General features: G+C 57.4%; 2 protein-coding genes across 11 annotated transcripts; one reads left to right on the top strand and one right to left on the bottom strand.

Annotated features, from left to right (window-relative positions):
- The first annotated feature begins 40 nt into the window (after nucleotides 1–40).
- Nucleotides 41–10,254, top strand: PMPCA (peptidase, mitochondrial processing subunit alpha). Of its 7 annotated transcripts, none has more exons than XR_005364808.1 (13): nucleotides 41–195; nucleotides 1,308–1,510; nucleotides 1,913–1,992; nucleotides 2,240–2,322; nucleotides 3,188–3,282; nucleotides 4,464–4,564; nucleotides 5,124–5,387; nucleotides 5,876–5,968; nucleotides 6,049–6,167; nucleotides 6,279–6,369; nucleotides 6,534–6,596; nucleotides 8,277–8,435; nucleotides 9,869–10,008. XR_005364808.1 is itself a non-coding variant. In XM_038548779.1 (13 exons), exons 1-13 carry the CDS (start codon nucleotides 122–124, stop codon nucleotides 10,036–10,038), a joined length of 1,581 nt encoding a protein of 526 aa, XP_038404707.1. In that variant the 5' UTR covers nucleotides 41–121; the 3' UTR covers nucleotides 10,039–10,254. The 7 variants fall into 7 exon arrangements, 4 of the variants coding, with proteins under 4 accessions (XP_038404707.1, XP_038404708.1, XP_038404710.1 ...); XR_005364809.1 differs by lacking the exon at nucleotides 9,869–10,008 and adding an exon at nucleotides 9,725–9,864; XR_005364810.1 differs by lacking the exon at nucleotides 9,869–10,008 and adding an exon at nucleotides 9,720–9,843.
- A 1,648-nt stretch (nucleotides 10,255–11,902) lies between these two features.
- INPP5E (inositol polyphosphate-5-phosphatase E) lies at nucleotides 11,903–22,362 on the bottom strand. Of its 4 annotated transcripts, none has more exons than XM_038548773.1 (11): nucleotides 22,230–22,362; nucleotides 20,619–21,624; nucleotides 17,382–17,505; nucleotides 16,130–16,227; nucleotides 15,730–15,854; nucleotides 15,523–15,642; nucleotides 15,195–15,302; nucleotides 14,518–14,679; nucleotides 14,318–14,433; nucleotides 13,561–13,697; nucleotides 11,903–13,318 (listed from the first exon to the last, which is right to left on the bottom strand). In XM_038548773.1, exons 2-11 carry the CDS (start codon nucleotides 21,335–21,337, stop codon nucleotides 13,186–13,188), a joined length of 1,842 nt encoding a protein of 613 aa, XP_038404701.1. In that variant the 5' UTR covers nucleotides 21,338–21,624; nucleotides 22,230–22,362; the 3' UTR covers nucleotides 11,903–13,185. The 4 variants fall into 4 exon arrangements, 3 of the variants coding, with proteins under 3 accessions (XP_038404701.1, XP_038404700.1, XP_038404702.1); XM_038548772.1 differs by having other exon boundaries at nucleotides 22,214–22,331; XM_038548774.1 differs by having other exon boundaries at nucleotides 13,581–13,697; nucleotides 22,214–22,331.
- Between the last annotated feature and the right edge of the window lie 104 nt (nucleotides 22,363–22,466).

Below are 22,466 nucleotides of genomic sequence, written 5' to 3'. Positions count from 1 at the left end.
GCCGCGGCTTCCGCTCCCGGCACCGGAAGCGCGCGACCGAACGCCGTGGGCTGACGCCGCAGGGGCGGGGCTTCGAGGGCGGGGTCGGAAGTGACGACAGAAGCAGGGGCGGAGGCCCAAGATGGCGGCTATGGTAGTGGCGGCGGCGCGGGTGCTGCTTCGCGGCTCGGGCTCGTGGCGCTGCTCGCGGCTGAGGTGAGCAGGGGGCGCGCCGGGGGCCGGGGCGGCGCGCGTCCGCCCGAACGCTCAGTCTCTGGCTTCCCCACGCGCAGTCGCAGCGCCGCGGGTTCGGGCTGGGGCTTCGGGACCCCGGCCTCGTCTCCGAGGCGCTGGGGGCGCTTCCCTGCCGGGACCCCCGGGCCCGGGCTCCGAGCCTCATCCGCCTGTCCTCTCCCGGGCCGCTGGACCCTCTCCCGCCCAGTCCTCCCGGCCCGACGGGGCGGTCGGAGGCCACGTGTCCTCTCCGCCCCGGCCCGGTCCTGCCGCGGGGCCCCGTCGTGAGGCCGAGCCCGCGGGGCCTCGGTGCCGCCTCGACTGCAGCAGGCGCCGCGCGCTCCCCGCCCCCGCCGCCCTCCCGCCCTCTTGGCGGCGAGCAAGCCCTCCCAGGCCATAGTTGGTGGGGCCTCTCCCTGGTCCCCGGCGGCGGGCGCGCGGACCAAGCGGGAGCGGTCGCGTGAAGGCTTCCAGCTTCAGGAAGGACGGTCTGGCGGCAGGTAGCGGGACAGGGGCTTCAGGCAGCGTGCGGAGGGTGGCCTGTCCGAGCAGGTGGCATTGGTAAGTCAAGAGACGAGGAACGGAGGAGGGGCAGCCGCGGGGAAGGCGCAGGTAGGAGCAGGCCAGGCCAGACCGGGAAGAACAGCTGCTTTGCGGTGAGGACCGAGTGTGTTTAAGGGTGCCGCCAGCAGGCCACCACGAGGGGCCCTGGGGGTGGGGTGGGGAGAGCTCTAAGACAGCTGGGGGACAGGGCGTTGAGAGCTTTGGCTTGTGTGTGGACCCTAGAGGGGCTGTGTATGAGAGGTTAACCCGCATCACAGTGAGGTGCTGTCACTACTGTCTTTTACGAGAGACGAAGAACTGATTTCGGCCCAAAGAACTGATCAACTTGCTGCAGGCCCCTGGGCCGAGCCTGGATTTGTACCTAGCAGTGGGGCTCTGATCACTCCTGTGTGTCGTCTCAGGGTGTGTAGAAATCCACAGAACGGGATGCACTGAGTTTTAACTTAGACAAAACGTGACTGTGGGCACCCGGGTGCTCACCACAGGCTCCGAGGTGTCAGGTGTGCTGTAACTGGGCAACCTCTGTTTAGGTCCGGTGCCCCTTCGCGCAGACAGTTCAGTGGTGGTGGTGCCTATCCCCACGTCCCACTCTCTTCCCCCTTACCCGGAGTGCCTGAGCCTGTTTTTGCTACAGTCGACGGACAAGAAAAGTTTGAAACCAAAGTCACCACGCTGGACAATGGGCTTCGCGTGGCCTCCCAGAACAAATTTGGACAATTTTGTACGGTAGGAAGTAAGTACTGTTGGTGGTGTTGTGGGTCATCCTGCTTGTTTTCATGCCCACATACTTTCATTGATCGTTGTGCTTAAACACATTGTCTGTAAGTTGTGTTCTGTGTGGAAAAGTGTGATACAGGCCCTAAAAACCAACTACGTGAAGCACTGAGGCGCCATGGTGGTGATGGGTTTTTCCCCTTTCTACCTTCCTAGAGTTCTAACACTTTTCTACCACAAATACAAAGCATACAACTCCATGGGTGTCAGTACACAGTGCAGCTATGGATATGTAGCCCAGGTAGCGGACACACTGTCACCCTCATGTAATTAGGTCGGCCTGTCTGATCATGTTCAGTGTTAAAAGTTTCTTTTCATTATAACGTTTGGCTTAACCTCTCAATTTTCTCTTTATTGCTAGTTCTTATTAATTCAGGATCAAGATATGAAGCAAAATATCTTAGCGGAATTGCTCACTTTTTGGAAAAATTGGCATTTTCGGTCAGTGTCTAATTTGTAATTTTTGTGACTGTATTTGAGAAGAGCCTACCAAGTTTTATTGTTTCTAAAACAGTTGTTTTAGTAAGTGACAAAATTGCTAAGATAATCCTGCTAAAAAGATATTTAAATTAAAAGATAATCTGATTTCAGATGTTTTAAAAATAAAAGTAAACTTTTTTCCTTAAAAATTGCATATTAGAGGTGGTTTTGGATTGCATACTTAGGTGTACTTATTTATTTTCTCTAGTCAACTGATCGATTTGAGAGCAAAGATGAAATTCTACTTACATTGGAAAAGCACGGGGGTATTTGTGACTGCCAGACATCAAGGTACGCCAGCTTGCTTTGCATCCATGGGGAGCTGTGGTTCTTATCCTTGGTCCGAGTCCGACTGAAACCCATGCCCTGAAGAGGCTGTGGAGGTTAGCAGTGAAGAATGGGCCTGGCCTGGGCTGGGTCGGGTGGAGAATTTGGTGGGCAAAGCATGCAGACAGCAACACTAAGAGCAGAGAACATACTGGAGGGCCAGGCAGCCCCCAGAGACTCCAGCCAGGTACTAGGGACACAGCAGAGGGCTGCACAACAGGTCATGGTTGCGAGAGCCAGACACTGAAGACTGGTGGGAGCGCTGGGATGAACGAACAACTAACCTGATCTGGAGTCAGGAGAGGAACGACTATAGCAAACTTGACCTTGGACTGGTCTTGAGTTTGCCAGACCAGCTGAGGGGAGGAGGTGGCTCAGACTCTGGGAACAGCATAAGGAGAGACTCAGCCAGGAAGAGGCAGTGGTCTTCTTGTGGACAGGGAGAGGTCCAGAATGTACCAGCGTACATATGTAGGGGCCTGTGGATAGTGCAGGTGGTGTTGGTCTGCCAGATGTGGCTGTGTCCCTAGCCACATGCGGCCATGTATATTGCATGTGCACCAGACAGTTGGGGCCACAGATAGGAAGCACATGATGACACCCCCCCCCCCCCCCCCCGCCATGGCAGGAATCCTGTGCTTGGGACGTCTCAGAACTGGCTCTTGTCCATCCTGCCTGGGCGTCTGCTTTCACTCCAGCGCGTGCTGGAAGTTACGCTGTGAGATGGGACATACCAAGTGTGTGCTGGTCTTCAGTGTAGAATGGGGAATGGCCCCTGCTGGTGTCCCCTGCTGTGACCTTTGTGCCTGCTGTCATTGCTGCTTTCCAGGGACACGACCATGTATGCTGTGTCTGCTGATTCTAAAGGCCTGGACACAGTGGTTGGTTTGCTGGCTGACGTGGTCCTACACCCCAGGCTCACAGGTGTGCCCTGGGCTGCTGCATGAGAGGGCTGGGAGCTGGGCTGTTGGGAGGCACGTGGAAACCCTGCCCCTGAAGATGAGCACTGTGTGCAGCCCTTGGGGCGATTACCAGTGAGTTGGCCCGGTTACCTTGGAAATAACTGATGGTTGGAAAGGCCTTTATGCTTAATACATTGACAAAGGTCTGTGTCTTCTGATGTTTTTAGTTAAATTGGGTCTTTCATTTTTTTTTTCTAAGTTTTTATTCATTTAAGTACTCTGTACCACACCCAACATGGGGCTCAAACAACCCCAAGATCAAAAGTTGCATGCTCCTCTGAGTGAGCCAGCCAGGTGGCCCTGGGTCTTTGACTTCTGAAGGACATTTCAGACTGTATTTACTTATTTATTTACTTTTTTTTTTTTAAGATTTTATTTATCTATTCATTAGAAAGAAGAGAGATTGAGACAGAGGCAGAGGGAGAAGCAGGCTCCCTGCAAGGGAGCCTGATGCGGGACTCGATCCCAGGACCCCGGGATCATGCCCCTACCTGAAGGTAGACGCTCAACCGCTGAGCCACCCAGGCGTCCCTTCAGACTGTGTTTAAACAGTTGGGCTGGTGTGCTGCCAGAAGCTTCTATGTCCCTGTCTCCATCCCTTTCCTTGGCCTGGTAGTGGCAGGACTTTGAATTCTATGCTTAAAGTGGGCCAGAGTGGACTATGCTGACTATTGCCACCACTGTGGCTGTACTCTGGTCACGTTAGCCTGGCCATGTGGTTCAGGGCCTTAGTGCTGAGTTAAGATCTTTCCGGTACATACTCCAGGTAGCTGTTGAGGTGGCAGTTGTGATGCTGGACTGTGCCTCTTGTAAGCACCTTCCCGCATCCCAAGTGACTTTATCCTCACAGTGGCCCTTTGGGGCATACAGGTCAGGGGCCTGAGTGCCTCTCATTGGAGGGAAACTGGGGCTCAGAGTAGGTCCAGGTGGCTGCCTCAGGGCCAAGCTGGACAAGAGGCCCACCTGCCCACATGGTGGTACCCCCTTCGCTGACACAGGTGCCCCTAGGTCTACCCCAGATGAAGGCCAAGGAGACTGCCAGTGTTCTCCAGACAGGGACACTTGGCCCAGCCTGGGCGCCTAGGCCCTGCACCATCTCTCTGCTGGCTGGTGTGGTCTGAGCCTTGTCTGGGTTCTTTGTAGACAAAGAAATTGAGATGACACGAATGGCTGTCCAATTTGAGCTGGAGGACCTTAACATGCGACCTGACCCAGAACCACTTCTCACGGAGATGATTCATGAGGTACTGGAAAAACTCTTAAGCATTCTCCCCTACCTCTGTGTCAGTGGCCCTGAAGCTGCTCACAGGTTATAGGTGTGGACAGAAGCTTCATTTCCATGTCTGCTTCTCATGCAAGTTTCTCACGTTCTCATTTTTTTTTTTTTTTTTAATGTTCATGAGAGACACACAGAGAGGCAGAGACACATGCAGAGTAAGAAGCAGGCTCCCTACAGGGAGCCTGATGTGGGACTCGATCCCAGGACCTCGGGACCACGACCTAAGCCGAACGAAGGCAGACACTCAACCCCTGAGCGATCCAGGCGCCCCTGACATTTTCATATCTATAGTAACAAGATCTTAATCTGTTTCCACAATGAACTTTTTACTTGATGTGGGGTTTTTTTTAATCTTCTTTTTGGAGAGGTAGACTTTATTGCTTTTATAAACACACAGAACTACTGCCAAACTAGTGAAGCTAAGCAGCTGTGGGTTTTTGCTGCCACAGCTAAGGTCATAGTATCTCAAGGGAGGAGACTTGGCCATGGCCTCTCTGTCATCTATTTCTCCCTCTTTTTATTAGGCTGCTTATCGGGAAAACACAGTTGGCCTCCACCGTTTCTGCCCCACAGAAAACATAGCAAAGATTGATCGAGAAGTGCTTCATTCCTACCTGAGAAACTATTACACCCCTGACCGCATGGTGCTGGCTGGGGTTGGGGTGGAGCACGAGCACCTGGTGGAATGTGCCAGAAAGTACCTCCTGGGAACCCAGCCGGCCTGGGGATGTGAGAAGGCTGTGGATGTCGACAGATCAGTAGCGCAGTATACTGGGGGTGTTGTCAAGGTAAAGCAGTTTCTGGACTGTTTTTGGTTTTTGGGGTTTTCTTAAGTATCTGTTTTTGTGTGTTCTCAGTTTTATCCTGCAGGTGTTAGAATTAGCTATGCTTTTGTGGCTTTACCATAACACGTCGTGCCAGAGTAGGACATGTTTCTTGCTTAAACCCAAGTGCGTGTTAGGAGTGAATTTAGCTTCACTGGAAGGCTAAAGGATCATTCTTGTCTCTAGAGGGAGTTTATGGATGTTGATCTAGGATTTCTATAGAACCATGGTGGGGTTTTTTTTGCCTATTTTTTTATTTTAAAGTAGGCTTCACACCCAGTGTGGAGCCCAACGTGGGGCTTGAAATCAAAACCCCGAGATCAAGAGTTGGACACTCCACCTCTGAGCCACCAGATGCCCCTGGAGCTGTTTTTAAATTCATGTGACCTGAGAGGTTTTTGAGGCCTGCTTGTTTTTCATGTGGAAACACTCTTCACTCTCTTTGGTTACAGCTGGAAAGAGACATGTCCAACGTCAGCCTTGGCCCTGCCCCATTCCCCGAGCTCACACACATCATGATAGGACTGGAGAGCTGTTCCTTCTTGGTAAGTCCTAGCCGGGTCCCACCACATCTTGGAACTGGGGGTTACCTCCCGGACAAGTTCTGCCCTCCCATGTCCCGCAGGAGGAAGATTTCATCCCTTTTGCTGTACTGAACATGATGATGGGAGGCGGTGGCTCCTTCTCAGCTGGCGGGCCTGGCAAAGGCATGTTTACCAGGCTCTATCTCAATGTGCTCAACAGGTAGGTTGGATTCCTCTCACTTGGCTGTCCCAGGGTCGCCAGGCCTGGCTGAGGGTGCTTTTGGGCTGTGACACCACCTTCCAGGTGTCCCTTTGTCCGTGCTCCCTACAGGCACCACTGGATGTACAATGCAACCTCCTACCACCATAGCTATGAGGACACGGGCCTTCTGTGCGTCCATGCCAGCGCTGACCCCAGACAGGTGAGGGCCAGCCCCGGAGCTAGCAGCTTCTACTTCCTGTGCAGGTCATGTCTCAGTATACAGAGCTGGTCTCTGAGAGCAGGGAGGTTGTTGCCACGGTTGGAAAAGATAGGCTGTCGGGCCCAGATCACACTCTTCATTCATCTGTACCTTCTTTCTTAAAGGTTCGAGAAATGGTAGAAATCCTCACAAAGGAATTTATTTTAATGGCTGGAACTGTGGATGTGGTAAGTATGGCATAGAGCTGTCTGCAAATGTCCCCACAGTGCTGGCAGGTTAGAGAACATAACGTGGGGGTGGCTGGCAGCAGGTCCGTCCTCTGTGCCCCCAGCACCAATATCCCAGCCAGAGCAGTGCAGCCCCCTGGGTGGCCGGGGCCTACAGCTGAGCTCCTCCCCTCCTCCCTTGTCAGCATGGAGAACAGTTGTTGCCCTGCCAGCACCGGGTGTGTTTGCACCTTCCTGGCCCCGCATCCTCCTCCAGCTTCCTGGAAGGAATAGTGCAGAGCAGTTTTGTGTGTCCTTTTCAGCCACCCTGCAGAACCATGTGAATTAGAGGCATGCCACATGGATCAGTAGGCCACTCAGGGTAGTTCTTGAGCTCTCCTCTAATTCCCATTTTGTGTTTTGTTCTGCTTTTTTGTTTTTATTTTGTTTTGTCTTTAAAGGTTTTATTTCAAAGTAATCTCTCTCCCCAGCATGGGGCTGGAACTCACGCTCCCAAGACCGAGAGCCATCTGCTCTCTGGACTGAGCCCGCTGGGTGTCCCGAACTCCATTTTACGTTTTAATCTAAGTCTTTGTTTCCTTGTGTTTTTTTTGGCATAGTTTTGATCACCTTACGCATTTAGAGATCTTGTTTCTTCCTGGACTGGTGCTGGCATGAATAAGCAGGTTTTGTATGCACGCACATAGAAGGCCCCAGAAAAAGAGCCCCAGTGTGTGGGCTGAGTGCCTCTTGGGGTTAACGCACAGCCTTCACCTGTAGATCTTCTTTCCTATTCAGTCCATGTTTTTTGCAATAGTCCCATATTCCCTTTTTAGTCGGAGAAAGAAGGGTAGTTTATTTCTGTATTTTACTTTAATTTTCAAGATTTTATTTATTTGAGAAAGAATGAGCTGGAGGAGAAAGGGAAGGAGGAGAGGGATAGGGAGAAGCGGATTCCCCATGAGCAGGGAGCCCCATGCAGGACTCCATCCCAGGACCCTGAGATCATGACCTGAGCTGAAGGCAGGCACTTAGCCATCTGAGCCACCTAGGCGCCCAAGAAGCATTGTTTAAAAAAAGATATATTTCAAAAAAAAAAAAAAAAAAAAAGATATATTTCAAAAAGAATTTTTTTTAAGTGGGGGTGGGAGGGCTCCATTAGCGGCCCACTGGGAAGAAGTACTTCCCACTAACATGAAGCTAATTTGAGGTATGTTTTAAGTATTTGCCTGGAGTTAGAAAAATAGAAAGGACTTATCTGAAATCAGGAGTCCTTATGCGTAGACAATGACATGGAACCTCAGCAGCTGCCTCATCTCTAGCGTGTGTGCTCTGCTCACGCCTGGCAGCTCCTGAAGGCAGGGCACCATCATCTCTTACTCAGATGCGTTTCTGTGCCTTCTGGTTTCCGGCTGACCTTTGTGAATGGAACTCACCAGAGTCACGGATTTCAGTTTCAGACTTGGTCAGAGAGGCTCAAGGCCCAGACTTAGTAGATCAAGTTGGTCCCCTCAGAGTTTCCCTAGAGGACACAGGGAACATAGTTAACCTGGGCGCCATGCCTGGGGTCTGTGTGGTCTTTGCCCCCTCACCCCGGTCTTCCCCCACCCCCACTCCCACTGTTCAGTTTGTCTTCCTTGTGCCTTGCCCATGATTGGGCGATGGTATGTGAACTGCTGCGAACTGAACTGTGTGACTCAGTGGTTGAATCCCAGGTGGAGCTGGAGCGGGCCAAGACACAGCTGATGTCCATGCTCATGATGAACCTGGAGTCCAGGCCTGTGATCTTTGAGGACGTAGGGAGGCAGGTCCTGGCGACCCGTTCCAGAAAGCTGCCCCACGAGTTGTGTGCGCTCATCCGTGAGTACTGTGCTGCTGTGCCCAGACCGGGCTCCCCTTTTCCCTCCCAGGACACAGCCATGGCCCTGGTTAGGTGTGGCTCCCACACTCTTGAGCCCTCGTCCTGGACCAGCTCTGCCTTGTTCACTGAGTGCAGACCCTGTGACCCTAGCTTTTTTCCTCTCGTGAAGTGGCCTTTATCACTGCTCCAGGTTTCTTTCTTTTTTTATTTTTTTCAGATTTTATTTATTCATGAGAGAGAGAGAGAGAGAGAAACAGGCAGAGGGAGAAGCAGGCTCCACGCAGGGAGCCCAACATGGGACTTGATCGTGGGTCTCCAGGATCAGGTCTTGGGCTGAAGGCAGCGCTAAACCACTGAGCCAGACAGGGTGCCCCTGCTCCAGGTTTCTAAGCAGATTCAATGAGATAATGGACATAAACGCCCCACATGGGCCTCATGTGGTGGTGCCGTCTGTGACGCTGTGGCAGGTGTCCATGGCCTCCTGTGAGTGACCTACAGGAAGTCCCTGAGTTCTCTGTCAAAATTTTACTTACTTGTGACTCTGGGGGACAGGTTTCTCTCTGCTGCATCAGCTCTTCAAAGGGTCTGTGACCCCACAAGGGTTAGGATAGTTCTGTGGTGACATTTGTTAACTCGTGGCCACTCCAGCACTCGTTCTGTCCACGGATGAATCCTTACCCAGCCCCTTGGGGAGCCCCTCAGACCATGGAGCATTGCAGCACCTGATCTCCCTAAGGCCTCGTTTTCTTTTTTCTTTTTCTTTTTTTTTAATTTTTTTTATTTATTTATGATAGTCACACAGAGAGAGAGAGACAGAGGCAGAGACATAGGCAGAGGGAGAGGGAGAAGCAGGCTCCATGCACCGGGAGCCCGATGTGGGATTCGATCCCGGGTCTCCAGGATCACGCCCTGGGCCAAAGGCAGGCGCTAAACTGCTGAGCCACCCAGGGATCCCAAGGCCTCGTTTTCTGTAGCAAAATCAAGCTACCTGTCAGTGTGTTCCCAGGGTGTGCTTTTCGTGCCCAGGCAGCTGTGCTTCCCGGGTCCCTCCTCAGAAGGCCAGGCTGCGTGTGTGGCCGCTCCTCTGTGAAGCATGGGGAGGGGAGTGTTTCCTTCCTTGCAGACTCTCCATGGGGGTAGTTCTGCAGACAAGGAGCTTTTCTGTTTTAGATGCATCAACTTCTCTGGGTGGGCACATGTTTCTGCATTTGAAAATGATTCTAAACCATTGGTACTTCCCTGTTTACCAAGAAAATCTCCTGTTACTTCACCCTGACTCATAGTACAGTCTTCACATGGCTGAATCTGGATCCCCTGACGTCCGCAGCCCTGCCTCGGACCCCTGGGTCTGTAGTGACCACAGCCACACCAGGAGACAGAGTGTGTGCAGGAGTCGGGCGTTCCTTTGAAGTCTTTTTGTTCCCTGTGCCAGGCAGCGTGAAGCCAGAAGACATCCGGAGAGTTGCCTCTCAGATGCTTTGCAGGAAGCCTGCAGTGGCCGCCCTGGGCGATCTGAGCCACCTGCCAGCCTACGAGCACATCCAGGCGGCGCTGTCCAGCAGAGATGGGCGCCTGCCCAGGACCTACCGGCTCTTCCGCTAGAGGCTGGCCAAGATCTGGCCTGGCTGTGGGCTGTGGACTCAGCGTGTGTTCACACATGTCTCTTTGGGTGTGAGTTTCAGCAAAGATTTATAAATGGTGCAAACCATGGGACTTTTCTCTTAAACTCAAGCGAATTTAATGTTGCTGAGTATAGCTCAGTTTCTGATGCTTGGCTATCAAATAGGCCACTTGATGGAATAAAGGTTTGCTTTCACAGCAGCTAGAAACCGATGGAGCCCAAGAAGGTTCAAGGCTAACTGCTGTAGGCGAGCAGGTTAATGTTCTTAACCTGTGCTCTGTGCTCCTGGAGACCAGCAGTCACGAGGTGGTCAGTGCCAGCCTGTCTCCCCACAGAGGCTGCTGGCCTATGCACCCTTCCCAGCCTCCCTGGGCCTGGTTTGCTTTGTGGAGTGTTTTCTCAGCACAGTGTTTGCCTTCATGCTCAACCAGCAGCGTCCCTGAAACAGGGCCAAGAGCAAGCGAGATCTTTCCCTGGGGGTCATCCAGGTGGACCCAATATTGTGAGGCCCTTCATCCTTTAATTGTAAGATGTGTTCCGATTGCAGATGTGTCTGCACAGGATGGGAGATGGGATTTCTTAGATCCGTTGGGAGAGCAGAACTGGGAGCATGCTAGGAGGTGGAGCGTTTGGTGGCCGTGGGAGGAGTGCTATGGGACATTGGGTGGCTTTGTGGTTCTTAAACATGAATGCACACAGAGCCCACGTGGGCCACCTATGGTGGCTGCAGGGCCGCTGGTGGCCCCGGCACTGGGCAGTGGGGCTGTGCAGCATGTGGCTGCAGTGCCTGTGGGAGAAAGTCTCCTGCAGCCTCGGCCGCCCAGGCAGGAGGGCAGGGCTGTTTTGAGGAAATCAACACATAACCATTACTTCAGTTATTTAATCCACTTACTCTGTCGGAGTCCATCATCCTAGTTTGATGCCTTTCCAGCATCAATGCCAGCGCTGGCAACTGTGTTTTGGGGACACCAGGCTCTCCGTGCCTGCTGGGATGGGGCCTGAGGGAGACAAGCCTGGCTCAGATGGCAGGTGGGCAGCAGTGTGGACCGTTTGTTTCTGTGGTTACCCCGGCGGGGATGGGATGGGTACAGCATCTCGGGGATAGAGGTCAGGAGTTTAGCCATGCGGCAGGCAAGCTATAAACTGGGGCCAGAGCTCAGGAATACACGAGCCCCGGGTTGGGGGTTGAGGGCGTAGCCAAAGCACCAGCACCACTGTACTTGAGCCCCTGACCAGTCTGGTGACACCCAGACCCAGGGGTCTGTTTGGAAGTTGGCACCAACCCACATGGCCTGCTTCCCCACTGGTTCCTTCCCTGACCCCATTAGGGCACCTCTGCTCCCCTTAGCACCCAGCCAAGCCCCCCTCCCCATTCTCAGCCCCAGGGCTATCCAGCTGCAGGCCCAACAGGTGCCCAAGGGAGGCCTGGCACAAGCAGAGCCTCACGTAGGCAATGAGAGCCGGGTTGTAAAAACCACCCTTGTCTCCTATTTCTCAATTCTTCCTGAAGCTGGTTTTCAGAGACTGGCCTACTTTGTCTTCAGTCATCCAAATTTTAATCTGAATTTCCAAGTGAAACCTGTTCATCTAAATTCTCCTGGCTGCTCCTAAGTGAGTGTCCTGACTTGAGACCTGTGGCCTCTTGGGTGTGTCATGATTCTTGAAGACATGAAGCCCCAGCTCAAGCCAGACTCTTGCACACCAGCACCACCCCATTACTTTCCATCCAGTAGGGCAGAGACAGCGCCTGGGAAAATGCGTAACTGCTGCCTCATCTCCAGGCCTTTCCCCACAAAAATCTGTAACAGACCTTTTCAGTTTGTGACTCAAAACTCAAACGGCACATTTCTTTGAACAAAATTTTATACAATCTGAAGTTTCTTAAAGTCTGAGGATTCTCATGAATGGATTCTCCCCTCTGTCCAGAGACTGGGCATCTGGCTCCTAGTTTTGGAAGCGAGCACTAATAAAGTGGGTATAGTCTCCTTAGGAAGTGACTTCATTTCCTTGTGGTTCACTCAGGTCTGGGGTATCCCCTTCTCTCTGAAAAGCTCTTTCCAGCCAGCCCCTGGACTGGGGAGGTGGCCAGGCGTGCAGCAGATCACAGTGGGGAGCCACAGTGTACACATTTCCTGCCTTTGAACTTGACACCCATGTTTTCTGAGAACGTGAGAACAGGCTGAGTGTACAGATAATTTCTAGGACTCAATCTTTCGCCAGAAAGAATTTAAGATTTAACGTGGATTTATTTAAAAATATAAAATATGGAAAAATAAATAATTTAAAAGACTAGATTGCCCCTTGGTTTTCCCACATTCACAGCCTGTCTCTAAGAGCCACTGTGGGCAATGATAAGCTCAGCCCTTGAAGAAAGAAGAGATCTGGAATGTGGCAAGGACATTCTAGCTTCCCCTGCTTCCTCAGGCCAGGAAATGCACTACTTAACGTTAATGCTATTTGAGGCTGGTGATATGTAAAATGGTCTGAAATCACCAAAACCAGGAGAAGAGAGGGAGGTGGTTTCATGGCTGGAGGAGCCAGGCCATCCCCCCAAGACAGGTGGCCCTAAAACAGGCCAGGCCTCATCCAGCGGACAGTGGACCACATTCCCTCCTTGGAAGTCAGTAGGCTTTGGCCTGACTTCCCGGGCCTGGGTTTGGTCCTGGTGTACTAGGTGGGAGGAGGCCCCTGCTGCTCCCTCGCTTAGGGACCCAGCCCCCTGTGCTCAGATGGGGAAGGGCATGTCCCAGGGTGCACCACAGGTCAACTCGAGTGCTGCAGACACGGGCTGGGGGGTGGGGAGGTGTGGGCAGAGGGTGCTCCAGGCCACGTCCCACCCAGATGTCTGCTCCGAGGGACCAAGGGTGCGGCGTGGCCCATGTGTCCCATGTGTGTACTGCCCGCGGGGTAAAGGACATGCCGTTAGTGGGGCTGGTTCGTCTCGGGCACTGCCACACTGCTCTTCAGCCGCCTCTCAGGTTCTTGGAAGGAAAGCATGTGAACCTCGAGCGGTCGGTCGTTGGCTGCCTGGAAAGGGGGAAAGTCCCCGACAGCCGCCTCTTCCATCTTTTTAGGGGCTTTTGGTCAGATAACCTTGCGTGGAGGCAATAGTGGTCCTCGAGCAGACCTCAAGACACGGTACAAATCGTACTCGAGTGCTGATTTTTCAGTGCTTGCTGTCTCTGGATTTCTTTGGAAATCCGTCTTTTGATTCCTATCAAGTACAGCTCTCGGTCAAACTTGCCAGCAGCTAGCGGGATGCTGTGGAAGAAGGGGCGTCAGCCAGGCAGGCCCGGCTGGTGGCTCAGCCGCCCATTCCCCGCGGGCCTTGGGGACCGGCCGCGAGCAGCAGGACTCCCCCCAACCATGGGGCTGCCACCTGTGTGACAGCTGCTTAAGAGCAACCCTGGACCCACCTGGGGTTCTGCCCGTTCCCCACCCCCAGGCCCCGAGGCCCCGAAGCCAGGACATAGGAGGACATGTGTCAAGGGTACTGTACTGACTTGTCTCTCCCCGGCCTCACTTTGACCCGGAACAGGCCGTACACGGGGCGGTGGTCAGACGTCTTGATGCCAGGGCAGGAAGAATACCTGACTGGACAGATGTCACCCTTGTGGCGGCTTCTGTACATGACCCGGTCCTGCAGGAAAAACCCCATACACAGGAGCCCCAATGCCACACAGCTTGGCCTGCGTGTCTGTCACCTCGGCCTTGCTCGAACAGTCCCCAGGCAAATCCCGCTGGAGTCCATGCCCGGAGCCCCTCACCAGAGCCCGTTGCACCCACAGGTGTCCAGGCAGCAGGTGGGGCCTGGCTGTGCTGCAGGTGGCATCTGCTAACGCCCAGGCCCGTGAGGAGGTGGAGGCCGAGGCCGAGGCCGAGGCTCCAGTCCTGTGCCCCAGAGCCAGGTGCAGGTGCCCAGCCTGGAGCTGCGGGTCCCGTGGGGTCCCCTCCCTTCACCCGTGCAGCCAGCAGCTCCAACCAGTGATGGCATGGGGCATGTGCCCCGCCCGGGCCCAGCAGACCACCCTCAAAAGGGCCCGTTGGGAGGGCACTGAACCCAACCCCAGCAGTCTCAGAGAGGTGTGGTCACTAGCCCACGGCAGGCACCACATTCAGGGGTCCGGTCTGGCTCAGGGGCCCATGTCTGGCTGCACCCCAGCAGGCCCTGTGGCTTGTGGGCGCTGCCCTCACACTCAGGCCTTGGCCACAGAGCAGGGCCACATGGGGAGGACAGGCCGGCACCAGGCGCGTGCTCACCGTGTAGGATGGGGTCCTTTGCTTGGAGGTGGTGTCGTAGGAGTCCTTACCAATGTCGAACTTGTAGGATGGAAGAAAATGGATGTCTGGCTCCTGGAAGCCCTTGAAGATGGACCCTGGCACAGTCACAGCCTCTCATCAGCCCCCTCGCTGCCCCTCCTTGGGGGTGGGAAGGCCGCACCTCACCCCCGAGACCTCACCTTTCTTCATTTCCTGGGTGAGCTGGTCATGCTGGAGCAGAGTAGACACCTTCTCTACCAGGTCCTGCTTCAGGATGGCCTCCACGGCCACGCGCCCACCACTCAGACGGAAGTTGAAGTCTCCAAACCAGAACACCCCATCGAACCGGGTGGTGACATCCGCTGCAAAAGGAGAATGCCCATGAACCCAGCCCTCCCCGTGCTCACCATGCCTTAGCGACAGGGACTGGTCTGGTCTGTGTCCCACTCCAGCTCCCTGAGCCACAAGCAGGGACTCCCCAGGGCAAGGGGGGAGTGTGCACCACGGCCTCCTTGGCCCACAGTCGCATTCACCATCTCTTGTTTCAAACAGCAGCAAACACCGGGGACGGCACGGCCCTCACACTCACAGGAGCCCACCCTTCCCTTGCACACTGCCTTCACCAGGGCACCGTCCCCAAGGGGCAGCCAGGAGGCAGGAGGGCCTGTCGGAGGGGCTAGTGGGAAGGACACAGACCCAGCTCGGGAGGCTGGGCTCCTCATGGAAGGGTCACAGCTTGTGAGGAACCCACTGCCAGGCCGTGTTCAGAGCTAGTGACTTTCTAGACTTTTCTGACCTTGATTCTCAAAAGCTCTCCAAGTTTACTCTCACTCAACTACTTGGAGAATAAGGCAGAAGCACATGGACAGGGCCTCACCAGCATCGGAGCGGTAGGGGCTGGTGTCAGGCACACTCTTGGGCAGGGCCAGGCCCTGGATGGTTCTGCTATAGTCCAGCAGCCTCTCGCTCACCTTCCCGTCTCCAGCTGTGAGAACAGAGCATTAGGGGGGGCTCTCCGGTGGGGCTTCTGGACATGAGGGAGCCCCTGCCCACCAGATGTGCTCGGCAGGGGCCCAATACCCTCCTCCTCCCTGTAGCAGGGCCATGTGCCATGGGACAACATGGTCCCAGGTGGCGGGCCCCCTGGCTTCCAGGCCTCTCCCGGCGGAGACAGGGGAGCAGAGTCCCTGATGCCTGGGACTTACAGGTGAAATGGGATGTGATGAAGAGAAAAGAGGTGCCGAAGAAAGTGAAGCTGACGCCCAGGGCCCCCTTGGTCTTGATGTGAGATACGATGCGCGTGGTCACCGTGGAGCTCTCCACCTCTGTGGGACAAAGGGGTGGGCTGACTGTGGCCCGGAGGCTGGGTGGGGTACCCAGGGTGCTGGCGCAGGGCAGGGCAGCCCGCATACCTGAGCAGAACCAGATGAGGTCCCTGCGGATGAGCACAGACATGTAGAGTGCCCCATGGGCTACCGAGTACAGCGTGACGTAGCGGGGACCCAGCGTCTCCTGCAGGCGCGTCTCCCACTCCCGCCTGTGGAGGGAAGTGGGGACAGCTGGGGAAGGGGCTGGAGCCTCCCAGCCCCGCAGCCAAGAGAGCCCGGCCACCTGGCCTTGTCCTGCAGGGCCAGTGGCATCCAGACAAGCATATGAGGGCTCCTGGGCCACCTTGTCCATCTTCAGTGCAGGCCCTGCAGCCTGAGTGTCACCCCCCCACAGGGCTCTCGGGCCACAGCAGCTTCAGCCCCAAAGGCCGCCTCAGAGCCGTTCACAGGGCCTCGGGGGCTGACTGGGGCAGGGGTGCCCTACCTGTCGGAGCAGCCCTCCTGGACCCCGATGACATACAGGTCCTGGGCGTAGTCAGCCTCAGCAGGCAGCAGGAGCTCATCCAGGTTTGGGGGCAGCTCCTGCAGAGGACCGTGCCTAGTGGGGCTCCCACTGGGCCTGTGGTCCCAACCTCCCCCGCAGGACACATCCAGGGGTGCTCAGGCCTGGGCTGGCATCTGTGCCCCTCCCTCGCCATGCAGCCCGTGCCCCCAGATATGCCCGGACGGGGCACGGTGCTCCCAGATGTGAGCGCTCCTCCACCCTGCGGCCGGGTGCACGTGCACTGGGCTGGCCTCCAAGCCCTCGGGGCCCTGGACGAAGAGCGCCATCCCACGCATGGGAATGGCATCCGAGGGACAGCAGTGCCGCCAGCCTGTGCACCTGCCTCCTTCAGCCAGAGGAACAGTCACTTCTCTCTCCTTCTGGGGGCTGTGTTGTCAGGACTCCTGGTTACTCAGCCAAACCTCGTCCCCTCCCCAGGGTCTGTCCCCAGGGCCAGCCTGGGGCACTACTGTGCAGAGTGAAGGGCCTTCTGTGCTGTCGTTCCCAAGCATGGTGGCCCGTGTGGGCAGCAGAAGGCACTCGAGATGCCACCACGGCAACCATTGCCCCACTGGGCGCTAGGATCGCCCACCAGGCAGGAAGTCCACACCCAGCCCCAGAAATCAGAGCACCCCATGTGCAGGGCATGGCACCCACCAACCCAAGGACGGTCCTTGCAGTGATGAGGGAGTACTAGGGAGACACAGCTGAGCTGCAGAGAAAGCCAACGACCCAGCATCCAGGGGCCCCTAAATCAAGAGCTAGAGATAATGTGCAGACCTCTGGGCCAATGGCTGTCAGGACACAAGGCGCCTGTCACACCAGAGCGGCTGGAGGCCACCACTGTCCCCTCCTCACAGAAGCTGCCCAGTGACCCCGAGGCGACAACTACCAGACCAGGCCGTGCAGGCTCACTGATGGTCACAGTTGGCCCCGCAGTGGGGAGGTCATGTGGGAGTAGGGGCTCTTGGGAGTCTCTGTCCCCTTCTCTCCATCTGCCGTGAGCCTACAGCTGACCCCAAACAAACGTACGCGTAAGTCATTGGTCTCTTCCCCATCAGGCCGTGGGTGAGGCAGGTACCTTCCAGCCAAGGGGCTTCTCTGGGGGTGACCCAGGCGTTAGGGAGGCCGGGCAGATGGTGCGCAGCCTGGAGGCCCCAAGAGAGGATCTGAGTGGGAGTGGGGCACATACCTTCTGACCTTGCATGTTCCAGGTGGCCACGAAGAGGGCCAGGTTGCGGTCTGGGAAGTACCGGGCCAGTTCCTCCGCCCCCATCAGGGCCCCACTTGCCAGGAGACTCCCCTCGAGGTAGCTCCTGCAGAGAGAGGGCAGGTTCAGAGGGGACCAGGTGCAGGGACACACCGGGGCACGCCTGCCAGCCTCAGGCCCCTCACAACGTGGAACCCTGGTTTGGGGAGCTTTCCCAGAGCTGGGGTTTCCTGAGGCCCTGTGGGTGGCATGCGGCATGCGGCATAGCCACAGTTCACTGTCCTCCTGGAAACCCACTGCATTCACAGCCCTACAAACACCAGCACGAGTTCAACTTTTTTGTCACCTCCTGTGACGAAGGGCATGAAGGTGATGTCTGGGCTCTTCCAATGGGGCCTGTAGGCCTGGCCCTAGCCCGAAGCACCCTCTGCCAGGGGCTTGCCTCTCTCTCCACGTGGCATCGGGGCCCAGAAAGCTTCAGGGGCATGTCCACCCTCATGACAGTGGACACTCAGGACACACTTCAAGGGTTGAGCAGCACAGTGCATGCAGGGTCACAGCCTTGGTCGTGGAGCACCTGCCACTCTGCCCGCCCCCGCCAACGCAGCCTACAGGGCTCCGGGACGGGCCACCTGTCCGTCAGAGCCCTCGAGAAACCAGCCCAATGTCCATTAGCAGACCCGGAGTACTTTCCATGCCTGCTGACTCTTCATGCCAATTCACTAAGAAAACCTACACTTTACTCTTGCAAATAGGAACCATGTCCTTGGGATCCCTGGGTGGCGCAGCGGTTTAGCGCCTGCCTTTGGCCCAGGGCGTGATCCTGGAGACCCGGGATCGAATCCCACGTCGGGCTCCCAGTGCATGGAGCCTGCTTCTCCCTCTGCCTATGTCTCTGCCTCTCTCTCTCACTGTGTGCCTATCATAAATAAATAAAATAAAATAATTTAAAAAAAAAAAAAAAGGAACCATGTCCTTTGAAGGAGATCCTATCAAGGGCATGGCCGCATGGTCTGGCTGAAGCAGAATGCTGTTCTAGGAGGTCCCACACCCTCCGTCCTAGGCCCTGCTGGCTCAGCCTCATGCCAGGGACTCGAGGGCACCTTGTCCTCTCGGGACCAGTCCGTCTGCAGGGTAAGCAGGACACAGCCGAGAGCGCAGTGCTGCAGACTCCGTCCCAGGCCCTGCAGCCTGTGTGCCCCATACCCCCCCACAGCAGGCGGCCCTCCTGGCATAGGGGCCACTGCTCCACCCTCAGCCAGGTCCCACCCTGGTTGTGGACAGTCCCTGAGCCGATAGCCCTTTCACGCTTTCTGCTGGCCGGGGCAAGAAAGCCAGGACCTTGTGACCTGGGAGGAGTACGTACGACGCCACCTCAGTGTCCCTGAGGAAGGGTTAGCGCCACTTGGCCATGGATGCTGCTGTACAGGGGCCCGTGCCCTCCCCTCCCACCTTACATAGCGGGAGACAGCCACTCTCCAGTGCTTTACAGGACCGTGTGCTCATGCTCATTCCAGAGCCACCAAGGGCTGGAAAGGCAGGTCGGCGGTATCCCCATCAACCTGCTGTTTGCTGCTTGTCTCAACACAGTGACTCGAGGACCCAATTCTGAACGTGATTCTCATTCCAAGGAACGAGTGGGCTATGGGCACAAGTCCCATGCAGCGCACCCAGGGCAGGATCACTGCCTGTGCACCGGGAGGCCTCGCCATCTACAAGCAGCTGTGACTCCCTCCGCCTCCTGACCCTCAGAACCTGTGCAGGGGAAGGGGACCCCCCAGCAATGGCCTTGCAGAAGTGACCAGTTAAGAAGCGACATGAGAGCCTCCCTAAGGTTTAGGGCAGGCGCTGGGTCCAACGACCAGTGCCCCTGAGAGGAGACGCAGGCATGGTGGGCAGCCGTGTGAGGGCAGAGGCTGAGGGATGTGGCCACAAGCCAAAGGACACGGGGGCCCAGAAGCTGGAGGAGCCAGGAAGGACCCTCCCCTGGAGCCTCTGAGGGAGCATGACCCTGCGACATCGTGGTATCTGACGTGAAGGCTCCAGATCTGGGAGACAATACAGTCCTGTTGTCCTGAGGCTTGTGGCCATTTGGTTCCAGATGCCCGGACACCAGCGCACTGACCATCCTCCCAGCTTCCCCGGTGCCCTGTCCAGCTGGGCTGGTGCTGGTCTGGATGGCGGAGGGCAGCAGGTGAGGGAAGTGGGGCCAGGGCTATACCTGGTACCTTGGGGGCCATGTTGGGGAGCAGGTGGCACAGAGACCCCCAATTTAGGGCCACGGCCCCAGCTGGGAGCAGAGGCCAGGGCCGACCAGTAGGAGGGGCCAGAGCTGTGAGCGGGCTGGTCCGGCTCAGAAGGACCAGGCAGGGAGGCCTTTTCAAGCTGTAGCTGGGCACCTCGTGCACCCCACGACCGTGGTCCCCAGAAACCAGACACAAGGGCTTGGGCGAGCTGGGCACAGAGGGATGTGGGACACCTGGTGTGTGAGTGAGGCCAGAGGCACATGGGAGAATCCTGAGTGAAGGGAGGACCGCAGGGGAGGGTTCTTCTGAAGCTAAATAAAGTCAATGTGCTAGTTGACAAGGTGGCTACTGAAGTCCCACAAAGGCTGGACACCAAGTGTCCTCTGTGTGCATGGGGCCAGTGGGGTGTTCAGCAAACAGTCCCAGAGCCTCAGAGGGATCGGGACGGGACTGGAAGCAAAGCGCAGCCAATCCGGCCCTGCCTGCCCTCCTGCCGCCAGCAAGTGGGCCCCAGGGCCCCCCTATCCCACCGTGAAGTCAGTGCGGTCACAGCCCGGGCTGCTTGCCAGCCAGGGGCTCCAAGGGCTCCTCCTCCGCAGCCACATGGGGAAGTGGGAGCACCACTCACAGTGACAGCCCCACAGCCGCACAAATGGTGGCACAGATTCACGCGCTGAGCCCTGGCCCCACTTCATGACCTGACAGCGCGAGAACAAATGACACACGGCACTGTGCACAGGTCACGTCCACATCTGAACCATGGTTCACAGGCACATGCGCCCCAAGTGCTGCTGAAGCATGGGGAAAGTTCTGGAAGGGGTGTCCCTCTGGAAAGGAGCTGGGAGGTGGGCACTTGGCCTGCCCATCTCTGTGCCGCCCCATTCTAGGAGAATACCCTCTCATGCTGCTTGTGGAGGTCCACACACGCTAAAGCAAAGGCCACGGTGATGCCCCCAACCCCCGGAGCCCCTACCTGCTCCGGACGTCCTTGGCGCGGATGGGGGCCAGGAGGCTGAAGGAGGATCTGGCCTCACAGACGAGGGGGCTTGGGGGCCGGCCAGGGCCCAGGCTGCTGTGGGCGCGGAACAGTCTGCTCTGTAGGTGGGGCTTGCCATCAACCGGACCTGAGTCCACTCTGTGTGTGGGCCGCAGGGACTCGGGGGCCACCTTGGGGTCCACAGGAGGCAGCCTGACGCTGGTCCCAGCCACGGCCCCATCCCGGTGCAGGAGGTCCAGGGAAGTGCTGATCATTCCGGAGATACAGTGGCCCCACGAGGAGGGGCTGCCACCTGCGCTGTCCTGGGCCCGGCGGGATGTGGGGATCTCCTGCAGGGAGGTACTCAAGCAGGGTGGGGACCCAGGGGGGCCGGGAGGCCTGGGGACCTCGTCCTGCAAGGAGCCCCTGGAGCCACCGGCCCCACTGCCCGCTGCCAGGTCCTCCGGGCTGGTCCGAAAACGCCGCCGCCTCCACGCTTTCTCGTCCAGTGACAGAGCCCGCTCCAGCCTGGGCTGCGGCGGGGGCTTTGGGGTGAAGGGCTTTGCCTTAGCTTCTGGGTCCTCGTTGCTGATTTGTGCCGGAAAGGTCAGAGGGAGCACCGGGGTCCTCTCGGGATCCTGACCGTGGTTGGTAGGCGGGGGCCCCAGGTGGGGGGCGACGTCTTTGCCTGTGCTTGGGAGCTGTCCCTTGAGCATCCTGTCCTCAGGCTGCGGGGCAGAAGCCTCTGAAGGGCCCAGGCACGCCAGCTTGCCAGTTTGGATGGCATAGCCTGGAGCCAGAGCTCACAGGTAGGAGCTGACCGGCCCAGCAGGGACCCGGCTCCTGCTGGGGCTGCCGGTGAAGCCCAGGCTCAGAAGTCGCTGGGCAGGCTCCGAGGAGAGAAGGCGCAGGGGCTCCTGTTGGGGCCTGGGGCGCACCGGTAGGGGCAGGGCCAGCTGCTGCATGGCCGGGAACCCTGAAATCCTGCAGTCCACACAAGAACCTAAAGTAGAACCGTGCTATTAGCCTCCTACAGCCTTGGCCGCAACGCCCCGTGACTGCTCCTGCCCAAGCCCCACTGCAGGGTGACAGGGACAGGCCAGCAGCAGGCTAGCAAGTACGCAATCAGACGCTCGGCCTGTGTCTTCCTCCTGGGAGGTGGGTGCAAGCTGGCACCTCTCAGGATGGGCCTGCTCCTCTGTGGGGCGTCAGGGGCGGAGGGGGCGACCGCAACCCCCCAAGGTCAAGGCCAGTTCGTGCAGCCTCGAGGGGTTTGGTCCCTGCGCCCTCACTCACTTGCGGGCCCCTCACCATCACTTGATCCCACAGGCCCCGCCCAAGAGGGGCCCCTTTGGCCGGTCGGCGGCCACGCTGCCGCCAAAGGCCCCCCTCAGCACCCGCGAGCCCGGGCGGCCGCCGCAGGGTCCCCTTGGGGTCCCCAGGGAAACTACCGTGGCGCAGGCGGACCCGCCCCCAGCCCGTGCTCCGGCCCAGGGGTCACCCCGCGCTCCGGACGGTGCCCCCGCCCCGCCCAGGCGTCACCCCGCGCTCCAGACCGAGCCCCCGCCCAGGAGCCGCCCCGCGCCCCGCACCTCTGCCCAGAGCTACCCCGCGCTCCTGCCGAGACGCCCGCGTCCGCCTCTCAGCGCCGCCCGCTCCCGACCTTGCGGGCCCGGCCGCTGCTCCCGGGCAACGGGCGTCCGGGCTCGGCCCCTGCAGCGGCCCCTGGCGGCCGGAGGACCCGGCGCGCCCGCGAGCGCAGAGACCCCGCCCCCACCCGCAGCGTCCCAGGCTCGAGGGGGCGAGGCCGCAGGGGACCTACCAGCACCCAGCACCGAGAGGCGG

The sequence above is a fragment of the Canis lupus genome, chromosome 9, assembly GCF_011100685.1.
Source record: "Canis lupus familiaris isolate Mischka breed German Shepherd chromosome 9, alternate assembly UU_Cfam_GSD_1.0, whole genome shotgun sequence".
Lineage (NCBI taxonomy): Eukaryota > Metazoa > Chordata > Mammalia > Carnivora > Canidae > Canis > Canis lupus.
This window is presented reverse-complemented; position numbering and strand designations above follow the sequence as displayed.

Bases quoted from the DNA above. Each gene is read 5' to 3' on its own strand.
- PMPCA (XM_038548779.1), top strand. From the start codon at position 122: ATGGCGGCTATGGTAGTGGCGGCGGCGCGGGTGCTGCTTCGCGGCTCG. The intron at 1,511-1,912 runs GTAAGTACTGTT...CTTTATTGCTAG, and splicing joins ACAATTTTGTACGGTAGGAA to TTCTTATTAATTCAGGATCA. The intron at 5,969-6,048 runs GTAAGTCCTAGC...CATGTCCCGCAG, and splicing joins TGGAGAGCTGTTCCTTCTTG to GAGGAAGATTTCATCCCTTT.
- INPP5E (XM_038548773.1), bottom strand. From the start codon at position 21,337: ATGCTCAAGGGACAGCTCCCAAGCACAGGCAAAGACGTCGCCCCCCAC. The intron at 17,506-20,618 runs GTAGGGGCTCCG...CTCTCTCTGCAG, and splicing joins GCCAAGGACGTCCGGAGCAG to GAGCTACCTCGAGGGGAGTC. The intron at 14,434-14,517 runs GTGAGGTCTCGG...TGACTGTGCCAG, and splicing joins CACCCAGGAAATGAAGAAAG to GGTCCATCTTCAAGGGCTTC.